Source organism: Salvelinus fontinalis, chromosome 2 (genome assembly GCF_029448725.1).
Source record: "Salvelinus fontinalis isolate EN_2023a chromosome 2, ASM2944872v1, whole genome shotgun sequence".
In the NCBI taxonomy this organism is placed as follows: Eukaryota; Metazoa; Chordata; class Actinopteri; order Salmoniformes; family Salmonidae; genus Salvelinus; species Salvelinus fontinalis.
In genome coordinates this window covers 8,963,979-8,991,154 of record NC_074666.1, presented here as the reverse complement: position 1 = coordinate 8,991,154, position 27,176 = coordinate 8,963,979, and the positions used below count along the sequence as shown (strand labels likewise).

The following is a 27,176-nucleotide window of genomic DNA, read 5'->3' as shown; positions in this document are numbered from 1 at the left end:
GTAGAGTAGAAGAGCAGAGCAGAGTACAGAAGAAGAAAATAGCAGAGTAGAGTAGAAGAAAATAACAGAGTAGAGCAGAGTAGAAGAGTAGAATAGAGTAGAAGAGTAGAGCAGAATAGAATGGCAGAATAGAAGGGCAGACCAGAGCAGAGTAGAAGAGTAGAGTAGAATAGAGTAGAGTAGAGTAGGACAGAGTACGGTAGAGGAAAAGAGTAGAGCAGAGTAGAGTAGAGAAGAGAGCAGAGTAGAAGAGTAGAGCAAAATTTAGTAGAAGAGAAGAGTAGAGGAGAAGAGCAGAGTAGAGCAGAAGAGAAAAGCAGAGTAGAGCAGAGTAGAAGAGTGAAGCAGAGCAGAGCAGAGTAGAGCAGAGCAGAGTAGAGCAGAATAGAAGATAAGAATAGAAGAGCAGAGTAGAGCAGAGTAGAGTTGAAGAAAATAGCAGAGTAGAGCAGAGTAGAAGAGTAGAGCAGAGTAGAGTAGAATAGAAGAGCGGAGCAGAGCAAAGTAGAAGAGTAGAGTAGAGTAGATCAGGACAGAGTAGAGTAGAGGAAAAGAGTAGAGCAGAGTAGAGAAGAAGAAAAGAGCAGCGTAAAAGAGCTGAGTAGAAGAGTTGAGCAAGTTGAGTAGAAGAGAAGAGTAGAGGAGAAGAGCAGAGTAGACCAGAAGAGAAAAGCAGAGTAGAGTAGAGCAGAGTAGAAGAGCGAAGTAGAGCAGAGTAGAGTAGAGCAGAGTAGAGTAGATCAGAATAGAAGAGCAGACTAGAAGAGCAGAGTAGAGCAGAGTAGAGTTGAAGACAATAGCAGAGTAGAGCAGAGTAGAAGGAAAGAGCAGAGCAGAGTAGAGTAGAGCAGAGTAGAGTTGAAGATAATAGCAGAGTAGAGCAGAGTAGAAGGAAAGAGCAGAGCAGAGTAGAGTAGAGCAGAAGGGTAGAGTAGAGCAGAAGAGTAGAGTAGAGCAGAAGGGTAGAGCAGAGTAGATTAGAAGAAAAGAGCAGAGTAGAGTAGAAGAGTAGAGCAGAGCAGAGTAGAGTAGAAGAGTAGAGCAGAGTAGAGTATAGTAGAATAGAATAGAAAAGCAGAGTAGAGTAGAATAGAATAGCGGAGCAGAGCAGAGTAGAAGAGTAGAGTAGATCAGGACAGAGTGGAGTAGAGGTAAAGAGTAGAGCAGAGTAGAGTAGAGAAGAAGAAAAGAGTAGCGTAGAAGAGCTGAGTAAAGTTGAGTATTTTATTTATTTTTTCGTTATTTTACCAGGTAAATTGACTGAGAACACGTTCTCATTTGCAGCAACGACCTGGGGAATAGTTACAGGGGAGAGGAGGGGGATGAATGAGCCAATTGTAAACTGGGGATTATTAGGTGACCATGATGGTTTGAGGGCCAGATTGGGAATTTAGCCAGGACACCGGGGTTAACACCCCTACTCTTACGATAAGTGCCATGGGATCTTTAATGACCTCAGAGAGTCAGGACACCCGTTTAACGTCCCATCCGAAAGACGGCACTCTATACAGGACAGTGGCCCCAATCACTGCCCTGGGGCATTGGGATATTTTTTAGACCAGAGGAAAGACTACTGGCCCTCCAACACCACTTCCAGCAACATCTGGTCTCCCATCCAGGGACTGACCAGGACCAACCCTGCTTAGCTTCAGAAGCAAGCCAGCAGTGGTATGCAGGGTGGTATGCTAGAAGTAGAAGAGAAGAGTAGAGGAGAAGAGCAGAGCAGGGTAGAGTAGACGAGCAGAGTAGAAGAGTAGAGTAGAGCAGAATAGAGCAGAGTAGCATAGAGCAGAGCGCAGAAGAGTAGATTAAAGAAATTATCCCAATCTGTGTATTCAGGTAGGGACTACAATGGCAATGTACATAAATGTCTCAATAGGACTCATGTAGATTATGACCAGTAGCTCAACTGTGTTTCAATTTCAATAGAGAAGTATTTCTATAGGCCATTTATTAAAACAGTCTAGAAATATTGTATGGAGGTTGGGTTAATCTTAATCATTAGCGGCCTTGAATGAATCCCTCTTGGAGAGAATTCAATGGCATAATCAACACCCCTGCTACAAAGCTATATTTATTTTGAGTGTGTGTCTCCTATGTGTTTAAGTTGTACAGTATCTATGAACGCATCGGTTAGAGACAAATGGAGGGTGATATTTGAAAGAGCAAGCATGCAGGAATGGTTGTGTGTGTGTGTGTGTGTGTGTGTGTGTGTGTGTGTGTGTGTGTGTGTGTGTGTGTGTGTGTGTGTGTGTGTGTGTGTGTGTGTGTGTGTGTGTGTGGAATTATTTGAGAAACAGGTCACAGGCAACACACCACAGGTCACAGACAACACACCTCGTTTATCTCGGAAGGACTGAGTTCTGCAGGAACCTGGATTTGCTGAGAGCTTTTGTCCACAGTGAAGTTGAGGTGGCCACTAAAGCGCTCGATGGCTACGTGGTGCCAGTGCTGGTCATCTAGAAGACTACCCAGTGACACGACCACGTGGCTCTCAGGACCAGGAGAGACACTTTTACCTGGAATACAACAGAGACACAGAAAGAAAACCATACATTAATCACAGAGGAAAATGTGTTCTGGTAATAGTCTGATAGAAGTGTTTTCCTTTCTAGGACAGGCAATGCTAGAATAAGGAAATACTGTACGTTTCAAGCAGTGGAGACTGTTGAGGCGAGGATGGCTCATAGACTACATGAAAATAAATCTCGTTCCAAAATCATGGGCATTAAAATGGAGTTGGTCCCCCGTTTGCTGCGATAACACCCTCCCCTCTTCTGGGAAGGCTTTCCTCTAGATGTTGGAACATTGCTGCGGGGAAGTTCTTCCATTCAGCCATGAGAGCATTAGTGAGGTTGGGCACTGATGTTGGGCGGTTAGGCCTGGCTCGCAATCGGCGTTCCAATTCATCCCAAAGGTGTTCGATGGGGTTGAGGTCAGGGCTCTGTGCACGCCAGTCAAGTTCTTCCACAACGATCTCGACAAACTATTTCTGTATGGACCTCGCTTTGTACACAGGGGATTGCTATGCTGAAACGGGAAAGGGCCTTACTCAAAATGTTGCCACAAAGTTGGAGGCACAGAATCGTCTAGAATGTCAGTGTATGCTGTGGCGTTAAGATTTCCCTTCACTGGAACTAAGGGGCCTTGCCCAAACCATGGAAAACAGCCAGAACCATTATTCCTCATCCAGCAAACTTTACAGATGGTGCCATGCATTCGGGCAGGTAGCGTTCTCCTGGCATCCGCCAAACCCAGATTCGTCCGTCAGGTCCCCCAGATGGTGAAGCGTGATTCATCACTTCAGAGAATGCATTTCCACTGCTCCAGAGTCCAATGGCAGCAAGCTTTACACCACTCCAGCCGATGCTTGGCATTGCGCATGGTGATCTTAGGCTTGTGTGGGGCTGCTCGGCCATGGAAACCCATTTCATGAAGCTCCCGACAAACAGTTATAGTGCTGAAGTTGCTTCCAGAGGCAGTTTGGAACTCGGCAGTGAATTTTGCAATCGACACACGCTTCAGCACTCGGCGGTCCCATTCTGTGAGCTTGTGTGGCCTACCACTTCACGGCTGAGCGGTTGTCGCTCCTAGACTTTTCCACTTCACAACAACAGCACTTACAGTTGACCAGGGCAGCTCTAGCAGGGCAGATATTTGACTAACTGACATGAACTCTTCAGTAAGGCCATTCTACTGCCAGTAATTGTCTATGGAGATTGCATGGCTGTGTGCTGAATTGTATACATCTGTCAGCAAATGGTGTGGCTGAAATATCTGAATCCACTCATTTGAAGGGGTGTCCACATACTTTTGTATATATATATATAGATAGTGTAGTTATGACTGGAATGGAATGGTATATTACACATGGAAACCATGTTTTTTGATGTGTTTGATACCATTCCATTAATTCCATTCCAACCATTACTGTGAGACCGCCACCACTGGTTTCCAGTGTTTAGGTCACCACATACTAAATCATTCAAGAGACACAAACATCAGTAAGAGAGATGCCAGTCAACTAATCAATATATCATCAACATGGCTTCATCTGTGCAATCAACCGAAAATGCTGACAAAACGGCGTGTTGATTTTGTTTATCCCCACCAGACGCGTTCATGACACGTAAGTTAAAATACCCAAACCAACTGTGAACCAAATATACTGAACAAAAATATTAACGCACTATGAAACAGTTTCAATGAGTTACAGTTCATATAAGGAAATCAGTCAATTGAAATACATTCATTAGGCCCTAATCTGTGGGTTTCACATGACTTAGCAGGGGTGCAGCCATGGGTGGGCCTTGGAGGGCATAGGCCCACCCACTGGGGAGCCAGGCCTAGCCAATCAGAAGTAGTTTTTTCCCACAAGGGGTTTATTACAGACAGAAATATTCCTTGTTTCATTAGCTGTCCGGATGGCTCGTCTCAGACGATCCTGCAGGTGAAGAATACGGATGTGGAGGTCCTGGATTGCTGTGGTTACATGTGATATGCAGTTATGAGGCTGGTTGGACGTACTGCCAAATTCTCTAAAACGATGTTGGAGGCGGTTTATGGTAGAGAAATTAATATTAAATGATATGGCAAAAGCTCTGGTGGACATTCCTGCAGTCAGGATTTCAATTGCACCCTCCCTCAAAACTTTAGACATCTGCGACACTGTCTTGTGTGAGAAAACTGCACATTTTAGAGTGGCCATTTATTGTCCTCAGCACAAGGTGCACCTGTGTAATGATCATGCTGTTTAATCAGCTTCTTGAAATGCCACACCTGTCAGGTGGATGGATTATCTTGGTAAAGGAGAAATGCTCACTAACAGAGATGTAAACAGATTTGTGCACAAACATTTTGAGAAATAAGCTTTTGAAACATGGGACCAACACTACATGTTGCGTTTACATTTTTGTTCACGATTGCTAGCTAATTTGTCCTGGGAAATAAACATTGTGATGTTGTTTTACCTGAAATGCATATGGTCCTTTTTTTATGTTGCTGGATCTTTGTATAATTTTGACACATGTTGAATCATTCAAAATCCTGTGTTCTCAACTCTGACAATTAATCCACAGATAAAAAGGGGAAACCTAGTACATTCTTCTTCTTCTGATTTTATATGGCAGTTGGCAACCAACTATAAGGAGCATTACCACCATGAAATGGACTGGAGTGTGGCCCTAGTTCATCTTTCAATCACCCACGTGGGTATATGCTCCTAAAAAACAATGAGGAGATAAGAGCGTCTGCTAAATGACTTAAATGTAAATGTAAATGTGAGATGGTAGAGGCGGGACTTGCAGCGCGCCAAACATGTAAAATAAAACCACGTTCTATTTTAGCACCTGGCTAGGCAGAAGCCAGTTGACGGGTATCAGCAGTTTCAACGAAATGATTGAATAGCATATACAGTATGTGTACATTTATTTTGCAACGCTTGCACACGCAACGCGGGCGGTGTGGTAAGCATGTAAGTGACTTAGTGAAAAAACCTTTATCACAATCCATGACTTAATGGCCCATACCAAAAAGTGAAAATGAAGATATATGAGTGTGCTGCCTTTGAGAAGACAGACGTCATAAGGTTGTACAGGGCAGGTGTCTTGAAGGATCAGTGTTTCAATGTTTTAAACTACAGTAGCTTTTGAACTGTATTTCAGGCATGAGACTCGGGATATCTGGCACTCTATTCTCTAAGATAGTACACTACCTTTGAAGTAGAGCACAATATAGCAAATAGGGTGCCACTTGGGAGACACACAGCCACATTGAGAACCCATGAACTTCACAGTCATGTTATTCTTGTTGGGGACTGTCACGTTCCTGACCTGTTTTCTGTTGTTTGGTATGTGTTTAGTTGGTCAGGGCGTGAGTTGGGGTGGGTAGTCTATGTTATGTGTTTTCTATGTTGGGTTAATGGTTTGCCTGGTATGGTTCTCAATTAGAGGTCTGGTGTTTCACGTTTCCTCTGATTGAGAGCCATATTAAGGTAGGTGTTTTCACATTGATTGTTGTGGGTGGTTGTCTCCTGTGTCTGTGTTTGTTGTGCCATACGGGACTGTTTCGGTTTGTTTGTCAGTTCGTTCTTTTGTGTAGTCATTTTTCCTGTTCGTGAGTACTTCGTTTTATGTAAGTTCGCATGTCCAGGTCTGTCTACTCCATTTTGTTATTTTGTTAGTTATTCAAGTTAGTTCGTTTTTTGTCTTGTTAAATAAATTCATTATGTCCTATTCCAACGCTGCATTTTGGTCGAATCCTTGCTCCCCCTCTTCGGATGAAGAGGAGGAGGAAATCCGTTACAGGGACTGTCTTGTACAGTATACTATACCAACCATACTGGCTAAAGAAAGACTACCAATAAGTCATGATGCATCATTTAAAAAAAACACAGCTTGTAAAAGATAGCAGGACATAATTCATGATATAGTATGAACTCTAGCAGGTCCATCTTTACAGTCCGCAACCTCATAACATGTTGGGAGAACATTTTTGTCTTGCAGTAAATAACAAACCTGGGTTCAAATACTATTTGAAATATTTCAAATACTTTAAGCATTTGCTTTAGCCTGCCTGGAGTGCTAGATGGGTAGGGTTCTGAAGTTTTGGGACTTTACTATTGGTTCCATTGTACCAGGCAAGCTCAATCAGGCAAGCTCAATCAAACACAGCTACCTGTACTTCAAATAGTATTTGAACCCACGTCTGGAAAAGAAGCAGTGCAGTACTGTGGTGCTTGGGAAGAAGGAATGAGTGAAGCAAATGCACTCCGTAATTAAATATGTATTAGACATTCTTCGGAGAAGCTGGTTATAGTGGAGAGACCTGCATCCCAAATGGCACCCTAATCCCTACATAGTGCACTACTTTTGATCAGAATTTTAAAGGGCCCTGGTTGAAAGTAGTGAACTATATAGGGAATAGTAATTTGGGACGTACCTAGAGGCTACAACATCATTAAGAGAGAGAGACTTCTGCAAATGATGAATGTGTGTCACTTTAACACATCAATTATGTAGAGGTTATTTGTATGATGTCAGATTAGTTGAGAAGAGAGATGGGATGAGACACGTTTAAGAGGTCTTGAGGTCGAGCTTCACAAACAAATAAATAGCCATCTGTTGGTATTGATTAACTGAGCTCTCTTCGTGGCAGAGGCAGTTTGGCCCATACCTAATGCGTTACAAATGGCACCCTATTCCCCAGGGTCAAGGGTCAAAATTAGGGACAGAATACAGGTGTAGGATCTCACCTAATTTCAGTTTGTGACAAAGGCTGTAACGTAACAAAATGTGGAAAAAATGAAGTGGTCTGAATACTTTCTGAATGCACTGTACACCATATACACACTCACTCACACTATATTGACATTTTCACACAGAACCCACACACATGCATACATGCACACACACACATGCACACAGACACTTTTACACTCATCATTTGATGCTGCTACTCCATTCTTTATTTTACTCTTATTATAATCTATCCAGATGCCTGGTCACTTTACCCTGCCTTCATGTACATATCTACCACAAATACCCTGTACCTCTGCACATTGATGTGGTACTCCCTATATATTGCTCCATTCTTGGGCATTTTATTTTATTCCTTTTGTGTAAGCAAGCATTTCACGGTAAAGTCTACACAAGTTGTATTCGACGCATGTGACAAATAAAATTTGATTTGATCTATACTGTATATATAGTGTACTAATTCTGACCAAGGCCCATTTGAGATGTAACAGTTACATAAACCATGCTGGTGAAATACTGCCTAGGTACAGTGATGCTAAAGGAGACAGTTTGGAAATAGAAAAATAGATGGGCACACAGTAATGTACAGCAATTCTATATTATCTACACAAACTCATTTGTCTAAATGGCCATCTGAAAACTGACATTTTATGTACATGTCTGCTGTTGACCAGCGGAAATGCAGAGATCTTATTTAAAGGGACAACCATGAAAGCCATAGCTCTTCCTAAGGTTAGGTAGTGAATGCCTTGTGTCTCTGAACAATCTGTCTCATATAATCTCACTATATTTGATGGAGAATAAACTGGAGCACTCATGGGAACAACCTGAAAACAGCATCACTTTATTGTATTGCACATGTTACTGTCGTTTGCTGCAACTTAAAATCAGATTACCAATGGCAAAAAAATAACCTTATCTAGATACAGGCTGTTTAAATTATTTCAACACGTCATACTCATATTGCTGTGATCGTAAACACTTGCTCTAAAACACTGCATATACATAACCTACAATCAATTCTGCAAAAAACAGCTGAAAACAGCAGCTATCCAGCTGCAGTACATGGCAAGGAATAGACCTTGTGCTTAGTTCAGTGAACCATAAACATTTAATAGATGTCACATCCTAACCTTAGTTCCTTTTTTATGTCTCTATTTTGGTTTGGTCAGGGCGTGAGTTGGGGTGGGAATTCTATGTTCATTCTATGTTTTTCATTCTATGTGTTTAGCCTGGTATGGTTCCCAATCTATCGTTGTCTCTAATTGAGAACCATACTTAGGTAGCCTTTTCCCACCTGGTGTTTGTGGGTAGTTATTTTCTGTTTCGTGTTTTGTTGCACCTTGCAGAACTGTTCGTTTGTCGTTTTGTTTGAGTGTTCATCTTTATTAAAAGTATTATGAATACGTACCACGCTGCACTTTGGTCCTCTTCTCCTTCTCCCGACGACAGTCGTTACAATAGGTCTACATATAATCATTGACAAACTTAAAGTCATTAAGAATGATGAAGGAGAAGCATGTTGAAATGTTCTGACTAATATTATGACTGTAATATTATGACTACTTTCAGAGGAAAACTGATCACATGTTATATTGATTATAATAAGACGTCTTGTTCGAACCCTGATTGGCTGACAGCCGTGGTATATCAGACATTATAATCTGGGTTGGTAGAGCCCTGAATGATGTAAGATGGAGCCAGAGAGGATGGCTGCCGTTACAAGGCCGCAGGGCCAGACTGATTACCAGGACGTGTACTCCGAGAATGCACTGACCAACTGGCAAGTGTCTTCAATGACATTTTCAACCTCTCCCTGTCTGAGTCTGTAAATCCAACATGTTTCAAGCAGACCACCATAGTCCCTGTGCCCAAGAACACAAAGGTAACCTGCCTAAATTAATACCGACCCGTAGCACTCACGTCTGCAGCCATGAAGTGCTTTGAAAAGCTGGTCATGGCTCACATCCACACCATTATCCAGAAACCCTAGACCCACTCCAATTTGCATACCGCCCAAACAGATCCACAGATGATGCAATCTCTATTGCACTCCACACTTCCCTTTCCCACCTGGACAAAAATTAACACCTATGTGAGAATGCTATTCATTGACTACAGCTCAGCGATTTGTCAGATTTGTCATTGGTCCTCAGATCCTCAAAAGGTTCTTCAGCTGCACCATCGAGATAATCCTGACTAGAGGTCGACCGATTACGATTTTTTCAACGCCAATACCGATACCGATTATTGGACGCCCAAAAAAGGTCGATACCGATTAATCGGACGATTTTATTTATTTATTTGTAATAATGACAATTACAACAATACTGAATGAACACTTATTTTAACTTAATATAATACATCAATCAAATCAATTTAGCCTCAAATAAATAATGAAACATGTTCAATTTGGTTTAAATAATACAAAAACAAAGTGTTGGAGAAGAAAGTAAAAGTGCAATATGTGCCATGTAAAAAAGCTAACGTTTAAGTTCCTTGCTCAGAACATGAGAACATTTGAAAGCTGGTGGTTCCTTTTAACATGAGTCTGCAATATTCCCAGGTAAGAAGTTTTAGGTTGAGGTTATTATAGGAATTATAGGACTATTTCTCTCTATACCATTTGTATTTAAATATACCTTTGACTATTGGATGTTCTTATAGGCACTTTAGTATTGCCAGTGTAACGTATAGCTTCCGTCCCTCTCCTCGCCCCTACCTGGGCTCGAACCAGGAACACATCGACAACAGCCACCCTCGAAGCATCGTTACCCATCGCTCCACAAAAGCCTGCAGAGCTTGCAGAGCAAGGGGAACAACTACTCCAAGTCTCAGAGCGAGTGACGTTTGAAACGCTATTAGCGCGCACCCCGCTACCTAGCTAGCCATTTCACATCGATTACACCAGCCTAATCTCGGGAGTTGATAGGCTTGAAGTCATAAACAGCGCAATGTTTGAAGCATTGCGAAGAGCTGCTGGCAAACGCACAAAAGTGCTGTTTGAATGAACGCTTACGAGCATGCTGCTGCCTACCACCGCTCAGTCAGACTGCTCTATCAAATATCAAATCAGACTTAATTATAACATAATAACACACAGAAATACGAGCCTTAGGTCATTAATATGGTAAAATCCGGAAACCATCATTTCGAAATAAAAAGTTTATTCTTTAAGTGAAATACGGAACCGTTACGTATTTTATCTTACGGGTGGCATCCATAAGTCTAAATATTCCTGTTACATTGCACAACCTTCAATGTTATGGCATAATAATGTACAATTCTGTCAAATTAGTTCGCAACGAGCCAGGCGGCCCAAACTGTTGCATATACCCTGACTCTGTGTGCAATGAACGCAAGAGAAGTGACACAATTTCCCTAGTTTAATATTGCCTGCTAACATGAATTTCTTTTAACTAAATATGCAGGTTTAAAAATATATACTTCTGTGTATTGATTTTTAGAAAGGCATTGATGTTTATTGTTAGGTACATTTGTGCAACGATTGTGCTTTTTTCGCAAAAGCGCTTTTGTTAAATCATCCCCCCGTTTGGCGAAGTTGGCTGTCTTTGTAAGGAAGAAATAGTCTTCACAGTTCGCAACAAGCCAGGTGGCCCAAACTGCTGCATATACCCTGACTCTGTTGCACAGAACGCAAGAGAAGTGACACATTTTCCCGAGTTAAAAGAAATTCATGTTAGCAGGCAATATTAACTAAATATGCAGGTTTAAAAATATATGCTTGTGTATTGATTTTAAGAAAGGCGTTGATGTTTATGGTTAGGTACACATTGGTGCAACGACAGTGCTTTTTCGCGAATGCGCTTATTAAATCACCCGTTTGGTGAAGTAGGCTGTGATTCAATGATAAATTAACAGGCACCGCATCGATTATATGCAACGCAGGACAAGCTAGATAAACTAGTAATATCATCAACCATGTGTAGTTAACTAGTGATTATGATAAGATTGATTGTTTTATATAAAGATACGTTTAATGATAGCTAGCACCTTACCGTGGCTCCTTGCTGCACTCGCCTAACAGGTAGTCAGCCTGCCACGCAGTCTCCTCGTGGAGTGCAATGTAATCGGCCATGATCGGTGTCCAAAAATGCCGATTACCGATTGTTATGAAAACTTGAAATCGGCCCTAATTAATCGTCCATTCCGATTAATCGGTTGACCTCTAATCCTGACTGGTTGCATCACTGCCTGGTATGGCAACTGCTCGGCCTCCAACCGCAAGGCACTACAGAGGGTAGTGCGTACTGCCCAGTACATCACTCGGGCCAAGCTTCCTGCCATCCAGGACCTCTTTACCATGTCAGAGGAAGGTCCTAAAAATGACACTTGCCAGCTGGTCAAACTAGCCACCCTAGTCATAGACTGTTCTCTCTGCTACCGCATGGTAAGTGGTACCGGAGCGCCAAGTCCAGGTCCAAGAGGCTTCTAAACAGCTTCTACCCCCAATCCATAAGACTACTGAACATCAAATCAAACGGTTACCCAGACTACTTGCATTTACACTGCTGCTACTCTGTTATTATCTTTTCTTTTTACTTGGCTGTCACGCCCTGACCTTAGAGATCCTTTTATGTCTCTATTTTGGTTGGTCAGGGCGTGAGTTTGGGTGGGCATTCTATGTCTGGTGTTCTATGTTGTCCTTGTTTTGTATTTCTATGTGTTTGGCCTGGTAGGGTTCCCAATCAGAGGCAGCTGTCTATCGTTGTCTCTGATTGAGAACCATACTTAGGTAGCCTGTTCCCACCTGTGTTTGTGGGTAGTTATCTTCTGTTTAGTGTTTGTTGCACCTTTCAGAACTGTTTGTTGGTTGTTTTGTTGTTTTTGTTCGCGTGTTCATCATTATTAAAAGTGTTATGGATACGTACCACGCTGCACTTTGGTCCTCCTCTCGACGACAATCGTTACATTGGCAAGTCAGTTAAAAACAAATTCTTGTTTTCAATGACGGCCTAGGAACAGTGGGTTAACTGCCTGTTCAGGGGCAGATTGACAGATTTGTACCTTGTCAGCTCGGGGATTTGAAACTGCAACATTTTGGTTACCAGTCCAATGCTCTAACCACTAGGCTACCCTGCCGTCCCATCTATGCATAAGTCACTTTAATAACTCTACCCACATGTATATTTTACCTCAATTACCTCGACTAACCTGTACCGGTACGGGTACCCCCTGTATAAAGCCTCGGTATTGTTATTTTACTGCTGCTCATTAATTATTTATTACTTTATTTCTTTTTTTTGTTTGTATTTTTCTTAAAACTGCATTGTTTGTTAAGGGCTTGTAAGTAAGCATTTCAATGTCATGTCTACACCTGTTGTATTCGATGCATGGGACAAATAAAATTCGATTTGATTGGCTAACAGCCGTGGTATATCACAAAAAATGTATTTTTACTGCTCTAATTACACTGGTAACCAGTTTAAAATAGCAATAAGGCACCTCTGGAGTTTGTGATATATAGCCATTATACCACGTGTAAGGGCTGTGTCCAGGCACTCCGCATTGTGTCATGGTGAAGAAGAGCCCTTAGCCATGGTGTACTTGCCATATACCATACCTCGGTCCTTATTGCGTAAGAATACTATGGGTATGACCCATTTTATTTTTACTGTTAGAATTATGTTGGTAACCAGTTTATAATAGCAATAAGGTATCTCTGGGGTTTGTGATATATGGCCAATATACCACGGCTAAGGGCTGTATCCAGGCCCTCCGTGTTGCGTCGTACATAAGAACAGTCCTTACCGTGGTATATTGGCTGTATACCACGCCCCCTCGAGCCTTATTGCTTTATAATAAAACAGGTTGTTTGTTATATTGATTAGTAAACAGAAAGTAAGAAAGTTGGTTCTCGTTCTGCAAAGTGAACATAATGACATGGAACGGGTACCAATACAAACAAACAGCCTGACTGACTGACAGTCCTATTGGCCAGAGCAAAATGCTTTTATATTTTAGTTCACAAAACTATCCTCAATATACCTCTGTGAATTTACAGTATGTAACCCACAATATTTATGGCTGACCAGTGGAGGTTTCTGAGGGGAGAACGACTCGTAATAATGCCCGGAACGGAGCAAATGGAACGGCATCAAACACCTGGAAACCATGTGTTTGATGCATTTGATACCATTCCACTAATTCCGCTCCAGTCATTACCACGAGCCCGTTCTCCCCAATTAAGGTGCCACCAACCTCTTGTGTGGCTGACATAATTTCAACTCAGTTGGATACAGTTATCACCCCACTTCCAGAATGCACTGGAGCAGGTCACATTGACCCTCATATATTTGCATCCAATAAATATTACAGTTGACAGTTAGGAATTGGAGTGAAATATGAGCCAATGGTTTACAATATAAACAGGCATTTTGATTAATGTAAACTACAGAGGAAATAGAATGGTTTTGGATACCGGAAATAAATCTTGGCAATCCATTTATTTCATTCATTTCCACACACAGGCAGCAAAGTTGGTGCAGCTTGTGGCTGTCTGTCTGCTCCTTGGAGGGTGAACAGCCTATGTTTTTCAATGTGCGCACTGCAGCCATATTGATTGCACAGGCTTGCCTCATGAAAAGCCTTGGACCAAAGCTTTGTTGTGACTGTGTGTACATACAGTATGGCTGTGCTTGTACATATACTGTATTTGCGTGTTTGGATAGATGTATGGGCAGAGTGTATGTGGAAGAATTGTATTGTGGTTTTCCTCTACAATAGGTGTATAGGTTGTGTAGAGAATTCAATATTTATCCATTTTCACAACAAAGCCATATGCATTTGTTTGTGTGCGTACTTGTTGTTTGAGTGTCTGTGTACGTATGTTTGTGAGCATGCACATGCATACATGTTTGAATGTAACTGACAGAGCAGATACAGGGGGTGGCATTTGTATCGTGCTATAGTAGTTCTCCATGTTCTCTATAGAGGGTTCCTGCCAGAGCCTGTATAGTCACAGCTTTAAAGTGCAGTGTGCCCCTATAGCACCGTAAATCTGTCCTTTCCCCAATCCTCAGAGAAGCAGAGGAAGAATGGCCTGCCACCCCTCCCTCCCTCCCTCCCTCCCTCACACAGCCATTACAAGACCCTGCCACCCTCCCTCACTCTCCCTCACACAGCCGTGATAAGGCCCTCTTACAAACGGAACTCACTGGTTACCTCAAAGAGGAAGACCAGGACTACGTCCCAAATGGCACCCTATTCTTTTTATACTATAGTGCACGACTTGGTCTAAAGAAGTGCACTACATAAGGGAATAGGGTGCCATCTAGGACGCAACCATGGAGACCAGCGTTTAATTTAAGGCTAGCCATCACAGTAACACAAACTGCGCAGAGAAAGATTCTTGACAGGGGAATGACAAGAGTTACAAGGCAATAGTAAACTGCAGAGAGGTCAATCCCCCCAGATAACCATCTCTGTCTACTCTACATTGTTATGGTCATATTGTGACATCCATCAACGTTGAAGGTACGAGAGGTACAGTATGCTGGTTACTGTTGCTTTCGAGGCACTTTTACTATCCTGTATAGAGGACTCAATGTCAATGCTGTTCTGTATTGGGACTGTTTCTTATCAGGATTTGACTCTTGAGTAAATAGCTGATTAATCATAGCTTCAGGTCTAATACACAGTCAGAGAGGTACTGACCTAAATTACGCAGATAATTCAACCTTGCATTAAAACCGAGGAAGAGTCACACTAATTCAATAGACACAACATTACATTCATGTGAGAGAGAAGAGAAAGACTGAGTGAAAGAGACAGACAGAGCTTACATTGGTAAATTACTGCATGAAACAAATTGGAAAGAGAGGGGGAGGGAGAGAGGGGGAAGGAGAGAGGGGGAAGAGGAGAGGGGAGAGAGGATAGTTGTAAAAATTTGAAAAAAACACTGATAAATAATATATGCTATTTAGCAGACACTTTTATCCAAAGCGACTTACAATCATGCGTGCATACATTTTATGTATGGGCCTTCCTGGTAATTGAAGCCACTTTCCTTCTGTTGCAAGTGCCATGCTCTACCAACTGAGCTACAGATGATAAGTAACAAGGTAATCAAATGAAATCCATTTTACCTCATTTCTACCAGCATATCATGTGTGCAACTAAAAAAAACTCTCGACCCCCTTCACTCCGCACACAGAGACGCAGACAAAGCTCTCTGTTGCCCTCTATTTGGCAAATCTGACCATAACTCTATCCTCCTGATTCCTGCTTACAAGCAAAACTCAAACAGGAAGTACTAGTGACATCCACTCAATTTCGAAGTGGTCAGATGACGCGGATGCTAAGCTACAGGACTGTTTCGTTAGCACAGACTGGAATATGTTCCAATATTCATCCAATTGCATTGAGGAGTTTAACACGTCAGTCAACGGCTTCATTAATAAGTGCATCGATGACGTCTTCCAAACAGTGACAGTACGTACATATCCCAACCAGAAGCCATGGATTACAGGCAACATCTGCACAAAGTTAAAAGCTAGAGATGCTGCTTTCATGGAGCGGGACACCAATGCGGACATTTATAAGAAATCTCGCTATGCACTCCAACAAACCATCAAACATGAAAGCATCAATACAGGACTAAGATCGACTCCTACTACACCGGCTCTGATGCTTGTCGGATGTGGCAGGGCTTGCAAACTATCATGGATTACAAAGGGAAACCCAGCCGAGAGCTATTCCAGTGAATCTACCAGACAACTTACCCTCTCTTGGGTACGTGAGACGTTAGCATCCCACCTCTTCAACAGCCAGTGAAACTGCTGGGCGCCAAATTCAAATACAGAAATACTCATTATAAAAATTCAGAAAACAAAACATATTTTACATAGGTTTAAAGATTAACTTCTTGTGAATTCAACCACGGTGTCAGATTTAAAAAATGCTTTACGGCGTAAGCATACCTTATGGTTATTTGAGAACATAGCCCACTAGACAAATCATTACAAACAGTAACCAGCCAAGTAGAACAGTTACACAAGTCAGAAATAGAGATAAAATTAATCCCTTACCTTTGATGATCTTCATATGGTTGCACTCAGCAGACATTAATTTACTCAATAAATGTTCCTTTTGTTCGATAAAGTCTCTTTATTTCCAAAAACCTCAGTTTTGTTTGCGCGTTTTTTTCAGTAATCCACAGACTCGAACGCAGTCAAAACAGGAAGACAAAAAAATCCAAATTGTATCCGTAAAGTTCATAGAAACATGTCAAACGATGTTTATATTCAATCCTCAGGTTGTTTTTAGCCTAAATATTCTATAATATTTCAACCGGACAATAACGTCGTCAATTTAAAAGGTAAACAAGAAAGGCACTCTCTCGGGCTTGCGCATGAAAAAGCTCTGTGACACTTTAGGGTCCACTCATTCAGATTGCTCTTACTTCCTCATTTTTCAGAATACAAGCCTGAAACAATTTCTAAAGACTGTTGACATCTAGTGGAAGACATATAAACTGCAATTTGAGTACTAAGTCAATGGATACTGTAATGGCATTGAATAGAAAAAAAAAAAAGACTTCCTGAATGGATTTTTCTCAGGTTTTTGCCTGCCAAATCAGTTCTGTTATACACACAGACACTGTTTTAACCGTTTTGGAAACTTTAGAGTGTTTTCTATGCAAATCTACCAGTTATATGCATATCATATCTTCTGGGCCCGAAAAGCAGGCAGTTTAATTTGGGCATGCATTTCATCCAAAATTCCGAATGCTGCCCCCTACCCTAGAGAAGTTAAATGCCTTCTATGCTCGCTTCAAGACAAGCAACACTGAACCATGCGTGAAAGCACCAGCTGTTACGGACAACAGTATGATCACGCTCTCCATAGCAGATGTGAGTAAAACCTTTAAACAGCTTAACAATCATAAGGCCGCAGAGCCAGACGGGTTACCAGGACGCGTACTCGTTGACCAGCTGGCAAGTGTCTTCAATTACATTTTTTATCTTTCCCTGACCCAGTCTGTAATACCTATATGTTTCAAGCAAACCACCTTAGTCCCTATGCCCAAGAAAACCAAGGTAACCTGTCTAAATGACTACTGCCCCATAGCACTCACATCTGTAGCCATGAAATGCTTCAAAAGGCTGGTCATATCTGACATCAACACCATCATCCCAGAAACACTGCACCCACACCAATTCGCATACTGCCCCAACAGGTCCACAGATGAAGCAATCTCAATCGCACTCCACACTGCCCGTTCCCACCTGGACAAAAGGAACACCTAGGTGAGAATGATGTTCATTGACTACAGCTCAGTGTTCAAAACCATAGTGCTCTCCATGCTCATCATTAAGCTAAGGACCCTGGAACACCTCGCTCTGCAACTGGATCCTGGACTTCTTGACGGGCTGCCCCCAGGTGTTGAGGTTAGGCAACAACACATCCACCATGCTGACCCACAACATGGGAGCACCTCAGGGGTGTGTGCTAAGTCCCCTCCTGTACTCGCTGTTCACACACGACTGTGTGGCCACGCACAAATCCAACACCATCATTAAGTTTGCAGATGACACGACAGTGGTAGGTCTAATCACCAACGACGATGAGACAGCCTATAAGGAAGAGGTCAAAGATCTGGCAGTGTAGTGCCAGTACAACAACCTCTCCCTCAACATCGGCCAGACAAAGGAGCTGATCTGGACTACAGGAAATGGAGGGCGAACACGACCCTATTCACATCGACAAGGCTGTAGTGGAGTGGGTCGAGAATTTCAAATTCCTCGGTGTCCACATCACTAAGGTCCTATCATGGTCCAATCATACCAACACAGTCGTGAAGAGGTACGACAACGCATCTTCCCCCTCAGGAGAATGAAAAGATTTTGCATGGGCCCTAAGATCCTCAAAATGTTCTACAGCTTGTGACGGCCCTGAATTTTTCTGAACTGTCTCAGTGCTTCTCCTTCCAATAGGGCGCTTTTCCTTTAATTCCCAATTACATAGTGCTTCTCCTTCCAATAGGGGGCTTCCCCTTTAATCCCCAATTAAATAGCCAGCATCAGCTGCGCAAAAGTGGGGTTGTGATGGAGACGTGAATGAGGATGTGTTCAACCCTGAAGCTTCTCTCTTCAGTTTGTTTTGTTGCATTTAAAAGTGTGCTTTTGTAGCTTAATAGCTAGTTAACCCAGGATCGGATACACTCTTTGCATCCGTGGACTACACCTCTCTGTTGTTCTTCGTGGCCTTTCGCTGGAGATCTGTTGGCGGATTGGATTGTCTGACTGACCGACTGACTACAACCTTTTTGTATACGGTATTTAATTTGTTTTGGGGTGCTGTATACCGTGATGATTTATGTAGTTAGTTGTAAGTGAGGACGTATTAGTATTTGATACGCTTTATAGTTGTGTGGTAAAATAATTGTTATTTTGATCGTATGATTAATACTGGGTTTACGCTACACTTGAATGAAGGGACAAACATTGCGTGACAAAGGTCACTTGAGTTCCCTGAACTCCTTTACCGGGCTGGACTCTTTTTAGGCCCGAGGTACAGGACATTTCTGGAAGAACCAGCGCTCATTATTTGTTATATTGTTATGTGTGTGTGATCATTTATGTTGGTAATACAACCCACGCAAAAGAATAGTTGCTTTTGAAGTTCTTCCCAATGTTTTAAGGGTTTATGAAAAGTGTATTTCCATCCTGACTTTTACATGAGTCCTTTGTATTGGTGTAGACTTGAGGGACCAGATGGGACTCATTCCCTCCCTGTCACGATTGTCATCGGGAGAAGGAGAAGAGGACCAAAGTGCAGCGTGGTACGTATTCATAATACTTTTAATAAAGATGAACACTCGAACAAAAACAACAAAACGGCAAACGAACAGTTCTGCAAGGTGCAACAAAAAACTAAACAGAAAATGACAACCCACAACTAACAGTGGGAAAACAGGCTACCTAAGTATGGTTCTCAATCAGAGACAACGATTGACAGCTGCCTCTGATTGGGAACCATACCAGGCCAAACACAATAGAAATAGAAAACATAGACAACAACAAACATAGAATTCCCACCCACATCACACCCTGACCAAACAGAAAATAGAAACATACAAAGCAATCTACGGTCAGGGCGTGACAGTACACCCCCCCCCCCCCTCCCCCCCCCCCAAAGGTGCGGACTCAGGCCGCAAAATCTGACCCTATAGGGGAGGGTCTGGGTGGGCATTACTCCGCGGTGGCGGTTCCGGTGAGGGACGTGGACCCCGCTCCACTTCTGGCTCGGCCCACTTTAATAATGCCTCTGGAGCGGGAACCCTCACCGCCGAACCCGGATTAGAGGACGCCACTGGACTGATGGTCGAGTCTGGAGTGAGTGGCGCCTCTGGACTGATGGGCGGCACTGGCGCCTCTGGACTGACGGGCGGCTCTGGCGCCTCCGGACTGACGGGCGGCTCTGGCAGCTCCGGACTGACGGGCGGCTCTGGCAGCTCCGGACTGACGGGCGGCTCTGGCAGCTCCAGACTGGAGAGAGAACCTGGAGGGAGGAGACGGAGAGCCAGCCTGGTGTGTGGGGTTGCCACCGGGCCCACCAGGCTAGGGAGACCTACAGGAGGCCTGGTGCGTAGAGGAGGCACCGGATGGACCGGGCTGTGGAGGAGCACTGGAGCTCTGGTGCGCAGCCTTGGCACCACTCCTCCAGGCTGGATGACCACTTTAGCCCGGACCCTCCAGAGTGCAGGCACAGGTTGAACCGGGCTGTGAGATCTGGTGCATCCCACTCGCACCTCTCCCTTAGGCTCAATGCCCACATTCGCCCGGCACGGGCAGAGCGCAGGCATAGGGCGAATTGCACCCTCCCAACGCTCCGGAGACACAGTACGCAGAGCCGGCGCAGGATACCCTGGGCCGAAACGGCGTACCGGAGACCAAGTACGCTGAGCGTGCACAATCCGCCCTGACTGGAAGCCCACTCGCTTGGCACTTGCGGGAGGCTGGTCTATAGCGCTCCGGGCTATGAGCGCGTACTGGCGACACTGTGCGCTTCACCGCATAACACGGTCCCTGACCAGTACTACGCTGCTTCCGGTAAGCACGGGGAGTTGGCTCAGGTCTATCGCCTGACTCCGCCAATCTCCCCGTGTGCTCCCCCCCCAAAAATGTTGGGGTCTGCCTCTCGTGCCTGTTGCGCTGCCGTGCTATCTCCTCATAGTGTTGCCGCTCAGCCTTAGCTGCCTCCAATTCCTCCTGCGGACGGCGATACTCCCCAGCCTGTGCCCAGGGTCCCTTACCTTCCAGTATCTCCTCCCAAGTCCATTTCTCCAGATAGCATTGCCTCTCGTTGCTGCTCTCCACGCTGCTTGGTCCTTTTAAGGTGGGTGGTTCTGTCACGATTGTCGTCGGGAGAAGGAGAAGAGGACCAAAGTGCAGCGTGGTACGTATTCATAATACTTTTAATAAAGATGAACACTCGAACAAAAATAACAAAACGACAAACGAACAGTTCTGCAAGGTGCAACAAAACACTAAATAGAAACATACAAAGCAATCTACGGTCAGGGCGTGACACTCCCAAACCAAAAGGAGAAACCAATATTTTCTCTGGTAGGCACACCCTACCTGGCACCCCATTAAACAATAACCTCAAGTCAAAACCGTTACAAGCTGCACCATTGAGAGCATCTTGACTGGCTGCATCACCACCTGGTATAGCAACTGCTCGGCATCCGACCAGAAGGTGCTACAGAGGGCAGTACCTCACTGGGGCCGAACTCCCTGCCTTCCAGGACCTCTATACCAGGCGTTGTCAGAGGAAGGGCTTAAAAATTGTCAAAGACTCCAGCCACCCAAGTAATAGACTGTTCTTTCTGCTACCGCACGGCAAGTGGTACCAGAGTGCCATAAGACTGCTGAACAGTTAATCAAAAGGCTACCCAGACTATTTACATTGACCCCCTTTATTATTACATTTTTCATGCACTGACTCTCTTGCCCTGACTCTATGTACACTCACTAGACTTTACCCACAGATACTATTCTGACACTCCAACACACACATGCACCCACATTAAATATGATCACTCTCACATAACACATGCATATTGACGCCAAACACACTCACACTCTTCACACACGCTGATGCTACTTTGTTAATTAATTATCCTGATTGCCTAGTGACTTTAACCACTACAGTACCTACATGTACATACTGTATTACCTCAATGACCTCAACTACCTGGTACCCCTGACAATTGATTCTGTACTGGTACTCCTTGTTATATAGCCTCATTTTTGTGTAAATATTTCTTTTTTTATTTAGCAAATATTTTTCTTACTTTTTAACTCTGCATTGTTGGTTAAGGGCTTGTAAGTAAGCATTTCACAGTAAAGTCTACACCTGTTGTATTCGGCGCATGTGACCAACAACATTTGATTTTGATTTGAAGAGGGAAAGAGAAATAGAGGCAGAGGGAAGGAGAGAAAGGGTGATGTAAAATACGGAGAGAGGGAGAGCATCCCGACAAACGCTTTGATTGAGGCAGAGCCGCAGTTCTTTTGTCAGCGCTAGTCCATATCAAGATAAACAGAATGACATAATCTCTCGTCCGTCATAACGACGCATGGTTTTCATCTTCTCCCTCTGAGCTTTCCTTTAAAAATGACAGCACTAACGGTGGTTTACTGTCGGCTAGTTGACTATCAGCGTCATTCAATCACATTGTGTAGAAGAGAACAGCTATTGCAGGGAAAACAGGAGCTGCTGTTGAGGGAATTTAGTGTATTGGAGAGGTCTAGCTAGAGCCATGCATGTGGCATGGCTCTAAGGTAGACAGAAACGGCAGTGCCTAGACTTTAGGCCCTAGAGGGAAAACCTAACCTGCCTAGCGGATTGCCTATAAGTGTTATGATTGGAATTTCTATACATGTAGAAACCCCAGTTCTTGCCATCAATGGGAAAACCTGGTTAAATATATAAATGTTAAATAAAAAATGGATAGAAACTCTCATAAACTGAGTTTTTGAAATGTGCAGAAGATGATCAGACAAGGAGACTGGCCTATCCAGGTTCGTCACTACTACTTCTACCAATAACTAAATGTTTAAACCTGGTCACTCAAATAGTTTGTGTACTCACAAGTTACAACCCTCTTCAGTATGGCCTTATTCATCATGTAGTGTAAAATGTTATACTGTAGCCTATGGCCATTTGGATTGATTAAGTGCAGCAGACAATTTTGATCCCTTCAACTAGTTTGATAAACTATGATTGTTTTTTGCCTTTTATTCTGTTTTGGCACAGGTCCAGTCTTTCACCTGCTGTTTTCATTTCCTCTTATGTTGACAATCACATTATTCCAGTGACAAATTGTAGGGTTTTCATTTTATTCCACTAATAACGAATAGTAGAGCATCCCACACTAAAGACCCTTTACTGGGTTTTGGATTGGATAACCTAAGTAACCGACTACAGTATACAGCAAACTGCAGATTGGATAAGCTAAGTAACCGACTACAGTATACAGCAAACTGCAGATTGGATAACCTAAGTAACCGACTACAGTATACAGCAAACTGCAGATTGGATAACCTAAGTAACCGACTACAGTATACAGCAAACTGCAGATTGGATAACCTAAGTAACCGACTACAGTATACAGCAAACTGCAGATTGGATAACCTAAGTAACCGACTACAGTATACAGCAAACTGCAGATTGGATAACCTAAGTAACCGACTACAGTATACAGCAAACTGCAGATTGGATAACCTAAGTAACCGACTACAGTATACAGCAAACTGCAGATTGGATAACCTAAGTAACCGACTACAGTATACAGCAAACTGCAGATTGGATAACCTAAGTAACCGACTACAGTATACAGCAAACTGCAGATTGGATAACCTAAGTAACCGACTACAGTATACAGCAAACTGCAGATTGGATAACCTAAGTAACCGACTACAGTATACAGCAAACTGCAGATTGGATAACCTAAGTAACCGACTACAGTATACAGCAAACTGCAGATTGGATAACCTAAGTAACCGACTACAGTATACAGCAAACTGCAGATTGGATAACCTAAGTAACCGACTACAGTATACAGCAAACTGCAGATTGGATAACCTAAGTAACCGACTACAGTATACAGCAAACTGCAGATTGGATAACCTAAGTAACCGACTACAGTATACAGCAAACTGCAGATTGGATAACCTAAGTAACCGACTACAGTATACAGCAAACTGCAGATTGGATAACCTAAGTAACCGACTACAGTATACAGCAAACTGCAGATTGGATAACCTAAGTAACCGACTACAGTATACAGCAAACTGCAGATTGGATAACCTAAGTAACCGACTACAGTATACAGCAAACTGCAGATTGGATAACCTAAGTAACCGACTACAGTATACAGCAAACTGCAGATTGGATAACCTAAGTAACCGACTACAGTATACAGCAAACTGCAGATTGGATAACCTAAGTAACCGACTACAGTATACAGCAAACTGCAGATTGGATAACCTAAGTAACCGACTACAGTATACAGCAAACTGCAGATTGGATAACCTAAGTAACCGACTACAGTATACAGCAAACTGCAGATTGCAGCAATAAGGTATCCTGCCTTAAATCATTCAGTAGTTGCAGAATTTATTATGGTCCTAAGTTATCATAAGTGTCTCAATAATTATGTGTAGGTCTGCAGTGTATTAGACACGTTTAGTGTGCTGATAGTACAGTGTGTGTGTGTGTTTGGGTGTGCTGATAGTGCTTAGTGGATATCTACTGTACTAGTCTCCCTGTGAAGATAGAGAGGTGTCTCTCTCTACCCTAGTGGTATGCAACAGACAGATGGTCCTGCTAAGAGGTGCACCATATGTTGATGCCTTGGACAGTCTGGCTAGCTGAGAACATAAGACCACCTGAAGTTTAGCCCCACTTATGCCTGGTAAACATGAAACTTTCTTTCCATCTCTGCTGTGCATCGTAGTAAGTATAGTAGATAGTAGTTGATGTAACATTTTTACTATGGTAGGCTAATCCCCTAAAACACTGGGTAAGCTCCAAACACATTCTTAACTATTTATCATAAAAAAGTAGAGTGAACATCATAAAGGACATGAGAGATGAATGGATTGTTATTGTACTAGAGGCCACTGTACCTTTTCTGAGATGGAGTAAAAGTTTTCCTTTGTGTAACTCTAGTGTGACGGTGTGATCATCTTGTCCCTCTGTGTGTATCAAGGTCCCATAGTTCTGCAGGGTTTTGAACTTCAGAGAGATGGTGTCTTTGGCTGTTTGACTTGGTGTTGGGTTAGGGCTGAACCTGTAGAGCAAGCAGCTGCTGCCGTCAAACCACGCCACGTCAGACTCTGCAAACAACACATTTACAAGTAAAGATTATACTGTAGAGTATAGTAATACCATCAACACATTCACAAGTAAAGATTATACTGTAGAGTATAGTATTACCATCAACACATTCACAAGTAAAGATTATACTGTATAGTAGTACCATCAACACATTCACAAGTAAAGATCATACTGTAGAGTATAGTATTACCATCAACACATTCACAAGTAAAGATCATACTGTAGAGTATAGTATTACCATCAACACATTCACAAGTAAAGATCATACTGTAGAGTATAGTATTACCATCAACACATTCACAAGTAAAGATTGTACTGTAGAGTATAGTATTACCATCAACACATTCACAAGTAAAGATCATACTGTAGAGTATAGTATTACCATCAACACATTCACAAGTAAAGATTGTACTGTAGAGTATAGTAGTACTGTACAACCAACACATTCACAAGTAAAGATTACACTGTATAGTATAGTAGTACCATCAACACATTCACAAGTAAAGATTATACTGTATAGTATAGTAGTACAACCAACACATTTACAAGTAAAGATTATACAGTAGAGTATGGTAGTAAAATCCAACACTCCAAACATTACATTTAATTGTTTACATTTTAGCAGAAGCTAGAATCTAGAGCGACTTACAGTATTGGGTCCATACATTTTCATAGAGGTCCCCCTTAGGAATCAAACCCACAACCCTGGCGTTGCAAGCGCCATTCTCTACCAACTGAGCTATAAGGGACTACATTACGATCCTGTGATAGTAGAAATTAAAATCACAACCCTCATCTTCAGCGGGAAACAAATGCATACATTCTATTCAGAAACCCAGTGGGAAACACTTGTTGAAATAACATCAGCTGTAATGCTGGTTGTAATGAGCCAATTTCAACCAGATTTGACCACTGGGATACTGAAGAGAATAGTAGAGACGTTATTCACACTCAAAGTGGAGGCAATTCATTGCGTTCAGTGTTTTTATTAGCAATTAGATGTGCATTATAGGCTCCAGTGTGTGCTGGTTGAGTGAGATTTAGAGCCGAAGCTAATTTCTCCTTACTTAACTGCCTCTAACGAGGCAGGGTAGCCTTGGTCCGTCACACATCAAACCACTTCAATCACTAGATCAGTCTTTTTCATGATTATGATTGAAGAGCTGTGATTAAAGACTAAAGAAGACTTTCATGTGATAGTACTGACACCTTTAATCTTGTGCTTTTACCTTATTGATATTGTTTGCAATGCATTGTAAGTTGAATATGACAGACAAAAACACATGTCATTTTGGGTTTACAGGCCTACTTCCCTGGCATTTACTTTCATGGTTACAAATGACATTGTTAAATGGTCATTACAGAATAATAATAACTATAGCACAGGTAACAGTCACTGAGGTTTAAAACAAAAACCCTTCAGAATGCTGTTCCATAGCCAAAAGCCAGATAAATAAGTATAAACAAACCGTGGGCAATAAACGTTTTAAGAGTAAAACTGTCTGCTCTTATGTATAATCATTCAAAACACAATATAAAATATCAAAACACATCCACTCTGTCCTTGCTCATCCACAACTTAATACATCTCCCAATAGTGCTGCATACAAAAAGAACACAAAACTATTCATATTTGTTTAATATACATCATAAATCACCGCTCTACAATGGAGGACTGATTAAAAAACAAACAATCCAGGGACAGGTTGTTGGACTGAGGGAGAAACAGAGCCACAGTGTGAGACATAACAGATATGGATGTCTGTGTGAGACATGTTCGCTGTAAACAGAAATGACAACAGTGATGAAAAAGAAAATAAATGGATCTTTTGCATATTGTTTGTTGGCTCATCCACAGAGCATGCAGTTAGTACACCTACAGTCATTCCCTAGCATTGTTTAATACTGGAAATATGCAACAACGTCAATACAACCACATTAGAGTATTCTCATTGTAATAATGCAAATATGGAAAACTTTGATGTGGGTGGGGGCCATGAAAAATCGGAACTCATCATGAGGGGCCGCAGTGGCTGAGGAGCTGCAGTCAGAGCCGGCTTTAGCCTTTTAGGGGCCCTAAGTATTTTTTGGGTTGTTTTAGAGTTTATTTCCTGCTAATCTGCACATTTTGCTATTGGGCGTGGAGAAAATGTTGCCGTTTTTAAAATAAGTTGCTGCAATTCTACACATTTTGCCATGGGGCAGAGAAGATTTTGCATTTGTCTAATGTCATGCAATTCCCCCAAAAAAATCAAAGGGGAAGAACATTGTGCAGTTTTACAGCTAATGTCCTGCAATTCCACACATTTTACCATAGGGTGGAGAGAAAGTTTTTCAGTTTTTAATATGATATCTGAGTGAAAGAAACTAACAAAATAATGTACACACAATATTCGGTAAGTATTCAGAACCCTTGACTTTCTCCACATTTTGTTACGTTACAGCCTTATTCTAAAATGGATAAAAGTGTTTGTTTTCGTCATCAATCTAAATACAATACCCCATAATGAAAAACAGGTTTAGAATTTTTACAAATGAAAAAAATTA

At 42.4% G+C, this 27,176-nt stretch overlaps 1 protein-coding gene across 3 annotated transcripts in view; it reads right to left on the bottom strand.

The window, feature by feature from the left end:
* Window positions 1-27,176, bottom strand: part of LOC129811381 (contactin-associated protein-like 4) — a 201,452-nt gene that overhangs the window by 100,123 nt on the left and 74,153 nt on the right. For all 3 annotated transcript variants that reach the window (XM_055862656.1, XM_055862637.1, XM_055862647.1), the window contains exons 5-6: window positions 24,419-24,628; window positions 2,338-2,519 (exon numbers count right to left, since the gene is read on the bottom strand). In XM_055862656.1, the coding sequence (XP_055718631.1) occupies window positions 2,338-2,519; window positions 24,419-24,628 (392 nt within the window). The remainder of the gene's footprint in view (window positions 1-2,337; window positions 2,520-24,418; window positions 24,629-27,176) is intronic.